Genomic DNA, 7,296 nt, shown 5'->3' with positions numbered 1-7,296 from the left:
TGTTGGGAGGAAAAGGAAGGGGTTATTTGATTTTTTTCTATCTTGTTTTCTGTATTAAAAACTGGTGCAAGCTGTTTTAGAAACTACTCAAACATTAGTTATCAACAGTTCACTGTCAAACTCAAAGGAAAAAAAGATTAAAGTTATAACAACAAGAACTTAACTATAAAAGCACAGTTATACAATAGAACAGGTTCCTGAAGGTTTTAAAAACAGGTTAGAACTGTCTAGACATAGCTGATATTGTCTCAGAGCAGGATGATAGACTAGATGATCTTTAGGTATTTTCCAGCCCTACAATTCTGTGACAGCCCTTGTAACTAGTACATAACTAGCAGAGCTTAGATGCCAGAAGAATTTTAAGATGCCAAAGACTGACCTACAGAAACCTCTAAAGTGCAAGCAAGTAAACCTATATGACTAGTGCAAAATCTCCAGAAGAGGCTTTACCATCCATGCATGGGAGTGGAAAAATCCGTTGGAATTGCTGACTGACACAGCAAGTGTTCATACCAGAAATACAGGAAAAATCTAGGAAAGTAGATAAAAAGATGGACCTCACTACTAAAGTTTGCAAGTGGACTATAAGAGAAAATAACAGCTACAGCAAGGGAAAAGTTTAAATATAAAAAACATCTGCAGACAAAGGATACACCACATGGCTCTGGATCACTAGTTCTCAATGAGGGTGCTATAAGATCGTTTTAAGGGTGTTGCAAGGTGCCACACAATATTAGCACTGTTAGGTGTACAGACACCTACACACAATTCACAAGATAAAACTTAAAAAATTTCATATAGGGACTCACTGTCAAAAACATTCTGACCTGTTGTCATCTTAATGAATGATTTGCAACCGAAGAATTGCACTATTATTTTTCTATAGTAAAAAATGAGTGAAAACCAAGAACTGGTATTTTTCAAGGGGTGTCTGAGTCTAACAAGAGATGCTGTGAGTTGAAAAAGGCTGAGAACCACTGTTCTGGACAAAGACAGCAAATGGCATTTAGGGGTACACCAATTGATTTTTCTGGGTCAATACCGATGGCCTATTTTTAAGGAACTATATTGGCCAATACCAATCCGATTCCAATACGCAGCCAGTCAGCTTGGAGACCAGCGTTGGGCTGGTAAGTCAATTGTGGGGGTAGGGGTGGGAGGAGGACAGATGGAGGCCCCTGCACTGAGGGGAGTGGGGCCAGGGCAGGCACTGCTCAGCCGGGGCAGGACAGGGTACAAGACAGCTGCGAGTGGCTTTTCCAGGGGGCGGGGCAGCTCCCATTTTGTGTGCACCCCAGAACGGCATGCAGGGCATGTGCTCCCGGATCTGCGTGCAGGGCGAGGGTGGGCTGAGGGCTGTGCTGGGCTCTTCCTGGTGGGGGGAGGCTGGGCTGCGCTTTGGGTTGGGTGACGGCACTGCTGGGAGGGGGCTATGAGGGGTGGCTACAGCCACCCCAAATTTTGCGTTACCCCCCACCCCCGCAGTCCCCTCCCAGTGCCACTGCCACCTGCCCCAAGCTCAAACTCAATCTGCACCCCCCAATCCTCCACTCCTCCCTTTGCCCTGTCCCCTACACCAGACTTACCAGCCCAATGTTGGTCTCCAAGCTACTGGGCTGGGCTCCTGGCTCCACGCATGGTGTGGTTGTGTACATGTATGGGGCATTTAAATCGGCCACATTAGGCAAAAAAACCCTGATTTCCAGTACTGTCAATTTTCCCCATATTGGTGCCGATCTGATAGGGGACTGACGTATCGGTGCATCTCCAGCAGCATTTTTACTCACACTTGAAAACATTATTTCTGTCAAGCAGGTAAGAGTATTACTGACTTCACAATAACTTTCAAACCTAACTGGTTCTAGGGCTGAAGAAAACTGCACTCAAAGGCTGAGTAAAAGATATAGATGGATGAGAGGGAGCTAGAGTGATTATGTAGTTCATCACAGCAATGCCACTTTCTGGGTGGGCTGGATCTATAGCCATCTGCAGAATTAGTGCCTTCTATCTTACTGTAACAACAGTTACATCTCTGTCATTTGTGGACAGCTTTAGCAAATTTATTTTCCCCTGGTTCTGGGACTATACGAACAAGCACTACCAGACTATTACAGATTTATACACTAATTTGGATATTTCTTCAGTTAGGATATGAATCTAAAAGCTCTTGTCTATATATTTGTGTAACTTATTCATCCACTTGCTGGGTCGTCATGGCAGAGTAAATGTGAAGAGATGAAAAACATATTAATATTGATTTAAATTCACAGCCATGCATGCGTGTGAAAAGTGTTTGTGCTTTCATGAGCCAAGTTCTTTTGTAGATTGATTTCCGTATACTGCCATCCAACTTTTATGTTAAAAAAATTAAAAGCTTATTTAATGCTACACTTGATTTGGGGGAGGTACTCGCATATCAACACAGATTATTAAATCACTTGTATAATTAAACTGTTTGGTTTTTTTTACATATACATAATCTATTACAAAATTAGGGAACAAAGTTAATATGCTGAAATATGACAAAAAGTAAATCGACATTATATCCAACTAGTTGAATTCTCCTGGCATTTGAAAGGCATTGTTTTCTTACCTTTTACTTTTGCAATGACCATTCCTGCAGCACTAAGAATGTCAACTGAGTTGAGAGTCTGATGTTTGTTGATCACTGCTTTTAGAACACGTAGCAGCTCCCCTAAACGTTCGTGGACTAGTTGATGCAGACAATCTTGGTTTTCTGAAGGAAGAAAAAAAAATTGAAGCAATGGATAAAGAACTAAATGCATATATCTAACCTCACAGTGATATTAAATCCTTTTGAGCTGTGTTCCCTGAAGGACTAAAGCTACACTGAAACTTACCAGAGCCAGTTTTGAGTTCACTAGTAAGCCCTAAACTAATAAAAGGACATGTAAATGGTACTTTTTTGTGCCAGTACTAACTAAAGGTTTATTTGCTTTATGGCAACCTGAAAGATTCAGTATGAACTCCTTTCTGAAAAGGATACCAGATTAAATCATTAAAAGTTTAAGGATGCTACAACAGAAATCTCCAAACCTCAAGAAAAATGAACCAAGCCCTATAACATCACAGGGAAGAGGATCTCTACTATAACTTTTTAAAAGTGTATATTTGCAATAGGAGTTCAACCAAAAAACATAATACCAAGCTATTCTGCACAAGAGAAAGCATAACATGGTTCACTGTCTCAACTTCAATTTCAGCTGAAAAATAGCCAACATCTGAAGTAGTCATTAATATGCATGACTACGGCTATTACCCATGCTTTTTTTCTCCCTACTTCGTCTGCTATGCAGCTTAAGTAATTTTATAGTTGTATATTATCTGATACAGGCTGAAACAAAGATTTTCTGGTCTATGTTGAAAAGGGCTTCAAGGCACAGAATTTTGATTTTACATGGACGAGGGTGCTGTTGTCTGGATTGCAGTCACAAGCTCAAAGAGTCAGGAAACACTGGACTTATGAGAAATAAAAAGAGGACCTAATATAAGTTGACTCACTTCCCTGAAAAGCAAAAAGAGGTGACAACTGTAACTGTGGTGTTTGTGATCAAAGAGTAAATTTCAAGTCTGAACAGTTTCAGTTTTGACCCATCTTTAAAACCAACTCCTTAAAAACAACACATTAAGGTTTTGCTAAAAGGTCAATGTGGTGCTATACTGGCATGGATCAATTTTCTGTTAAGTAGAGGCAAGAGTAAGTTGCAATGTCTGGCTTAGATAATTCTACTCTGACAAGCAGCTCTGTGCTTTGGGTTTTGTTGGATCAACTGCAATGATCCCATTTCAATAGAAAAAAAAAATCACTTCATTTGACAAAGTTGAAATTCTTGCACTTGATCAAAATGGTGGCCATAGTCCAAGACTAAAGAAGCTCTATATATTTAATTTAACCAAGAGAATGTCCAGTTGTGGTATTAAATCTTGGTCAGTAAGTATTTACATGGGAAAAGGATTCTTTATTATAGGAGATTAAGATACAATAAAAATCTACTGGCTGAAGGCTGAAGCTAGACAAATTCAGACCAGAAAGAAGGTATGCACCTTAACAACTGAGATAATTAACTACAGTAAAGGCTGTGTTAACCGGCATTCTACTGTCTGGAATACTCTATTAACTGGAATTTCTGGCCAGCTGGATGCAGGGGAGGGGAGCCTGCATGCAGCAGCAGCCGTCACTCACCACCCTGTGCTGTTGCTGCTCTGCATGCAGCCACCGCCACCCCTCCACCCCTGCTCCATGTATGGCTGCCTCCCCCCACCCCCCTTGCTCCACACAGGTTTTCAAAAAGGTTGAAAACCCCTGCCTCAGATAACCAGAATTTTAAGATACCCGGCACCCCACCCATCCTACTCATGCCAGTTAACACAACTTTTACTGTTGTAATAAAATGGGAATCTTTCTAAATAACAGAAGTTAAGGGGTGACTCAGGATAGCGGTTGATTCAGGAACACTTGGTGAAGTACTCTGGCCTGAATGCAGGAGATCTGACTAGTTAATTATAAATAGTCCCTTCAGGCCTTGATCTATGAGAACCTCAGTCCCACTCCACATAATTAACAGTAAATATTATTTGAGATTGTATGTAGCTGTAGGCAAGAAGCAGCAGAACAAAAGACTGTCCAATAGTGCAATACTGATGAATACTGAAATGCTAAGTGGGTCACAAGTGTATCCAAAGGCACTCCACAGAGCATACAGCACTAATATCCAATGAATGCCAGGGCAATGCGGACCCTGGAAATTGAGAACATTCCACTTATTTAATAAAGTATCAAATCTGCAACAATATGTTTCAAGCCACAATCTTAGTAGAAAATTACTGAAATACAATCTCCATGATAATATATTTAAATATGAAAATACATATTGTGTTCAAATTCCCTCTCAAAAGCAAGAATCTAGCTACATTAAAATTAGGGTTAGTTATCCAATGTCTTACAATACCAAATTTTTTTTTTACAAAATATTTGAAAACATGTATTGTTTTCAGTGATGATAAAGGACAAAATAAATCTCAGGCAAATAATTCTGATAAGAAAAAAAAGGTCACCATGAACTAGAGTTGCATTGTAGTCAGCATTTTAAAACTATCCAGGACAGGAAGCCTTTTGTATTTGTATTTGTCCATTTGGAGAAAATATACATCATGAGGTAAAAAGGACAACCCCTTCTTTTTTCACATCTTTGTGACAAGGTACTTAGCAGAATTTGCATATTTGCCAGAATCTGACAGGACTTCTGCTGTGGCCTTGAACTTGTGACCTCTGTCAACTGTGTGCCTGAATGCCCACACCACCCCAACCACCAAAAATACAATATAGCAGGTTGATAAAAATATTTCTACTGCCAGCCTGCCCTACCTGGTCACTAAACAGGAGAAAGTAGCTTACAATGAAAAGAATACTTTACACATTGGTGCCTGACAAGTTCCTGTTTGACCCTCCTTTTAAGTCACAAAAATAGAATATTTGCTTTGCATTTACCCCTCCCATCCCTTCCCAAATTCACTGCCCCCCAATCCAAATTCTCTTGTCAAATCAAGGCAAGCAGGTAATTCCTCTAATGAACTCTGCATCAATTTCAAGGTCCCTTTTCCTTGTTGTAAAGATACCAACCCCTAAAAGGTCAGCTACAACTCTTAAAATGAGGGCAGTTATTGACCCCTCTGATCCTCTTGCAGAATGGAGGGTTATGGGTTATACTAGTCTGTATAAGAACTGGGGGGATTGGGATGGTGGGGGGAGGGGCAGACAGGGACACCCTGCAATAGGCACTGGCCTTCTCAGCCTCCTAAATGTAAAGACTGTGGTGTTAATCCTGAAGCCTCTACTTCACCTTCACTTCCCTTGGTGACTTTAAAAAAAAAAAAGCAAGCTAATCTGTAGAAGACCATAAATAACCTTCCCAAGAACATAAATTCATGCCCAAAGAAGGAAAATGTATTTTCACACACTGAGTTTATTTGCTTGCGTATGACATTTAGATTTGACTGGAATTTAAAAATTGCCACCTCTCTCTCTAACAGGAAAGAAAGTTTTAAAAAAAATTTAAGTACAGTTATAAAACAAGTGCCATTTGGGGGACTAGATGTGGAAAGGGGGGGGCTAAAAATAGTCAGAATGAATGTATTCATCACAAATCTAGGAATGAAGCAATATCAGTCTTAGATAAAATTCTGTTCAAAGTTTTCAGTCTTAGTTAATGAGAAAAGCAAAGATTTTTGTGGGGGATAACTTTTATTGAAGCAACTGCTTGGTTGGGATAGACTTAGACAAGCTTCTGAATGCAGGGCATTCTTCAGGTTCGAACTGAAGGCAATTATAAGCTAAAGTAACTGAAAAGTATATCAGAATATTTCTAAGACGTATAGTCAGCACATTGTTAAGTCGTTAGTGCCAAACATACCAAGAATTTCAAATCTCCCACTGTTTTACGGCAACTCATCCATCTTCATCAGTGTCAGAATAATATTAAATTACCCATTACTAATTTCTGACATTTCTCAAGAAAAGCCTACCTAGCAAATATTAGTAAATAACAACAGACTTACAGAAATGGATTCTGCTATTTAAAAACAATTTTTATATTTTTTAACATTTTAAAATTTTTATGAAGCTTTTATAATCAAGCTTGTCAGCTTCTATACAACTTCCTGCGAAGTCAATTTCAATTATGTTACATGAAGTCGAGAAAAGCACTTCTGTGCCAGTTGCGTTGGTATTCCTTTGTTCAATCTGTTTTAACATAAGCCCAGATGTTTTGTAAGAAACTGTTTTTGAGAAGCCCTTATGAAAACAGATTTGTCCCAGTAGGAAAGTGCAAAAATAAAAGCAACTAACTTATATTTTGAAAGCCAAATATCTATCATGTTTCCAAAATTGCTCATTAGAGCCATACAGAAGATCATGAGTTAGAATCAATGTAATACTGTTTGTTTCACCATGTTTTTTTGGAAATATCACTGTATGCTAAAATTGAACAGTCACCATTGTCAGCCTCATTTCACAAGTCTATGGAAGGCAAAGCCAAGAGTGCATAAGTGGATTTGTCATACTTGAAAAAGGTGATATCTGGGACCAACCTTGATTTTAAACCGATGATAAAGACAAAAGGAAAGCATGCATAATTAAGAGGAGACTAAAACTCAATGATGTTTCACAAGGACCTACATATTTCACCCACAGTCAAATGGGTCGCCAACTGGCAGGAGGGCCGCACCCAGAGGGTGGCAGTGGATTGGTCCTTCTCAACCTGGAAGGACGTGGGCAGT

The 7,296-nt window shown here is 39.4% G+C and overlaps 1 protein-coding gene across 4 annotated transcripts in view; it reads right to left on the bottom strand.

Annotated features, from left to right (window-relative positions):
- Positions 1–7,296, bottom strand: part of ARHGAP29 (Rho GTPase activating protein 29) — a 95,568-nt gene that overhangs the window by 40,545 nt on the left and 47,727 nt on the right. For 3 of the 4 annotated variants that reach the window (XM_019531074.1, XM_019531073.1, XM_019531075.1), the window contains exons 3-4: positions 2,594–2,737; positions 451–531 (exon numbers count right to left, since the gene is read on the bottom strand). In XM_019531074.1, the coding sequence (XP_019386619.1) occupies positions 451–531; positions 2,594–2,737 (225 nt within the window). The remainder of the gene's footprint in view (positions 1–450; positions 532–2,593; positions 2,738–7,296) is intronic. The other variant, XM_019531076.1, reaches the window with a different exon arrangement.

This window comes from Crocodylus porosus, unplaced genomic scaffold (assembly GCF_001723895.1).
Source record: "Crocodylus porosus isolate Cpor-Errol unplaced genomic scaffold, CroPor_comp1, whole genome shotgun sequence".
Lineage (NCBI taxonomy): Eukaryota > Metazoa > Chordata > Crocodylia > Crocodylidae > Crocodylus > Crocodylus porosus.
This window is presented reverse-complemented; position numbering and strand designations above follow the sequence as displayed.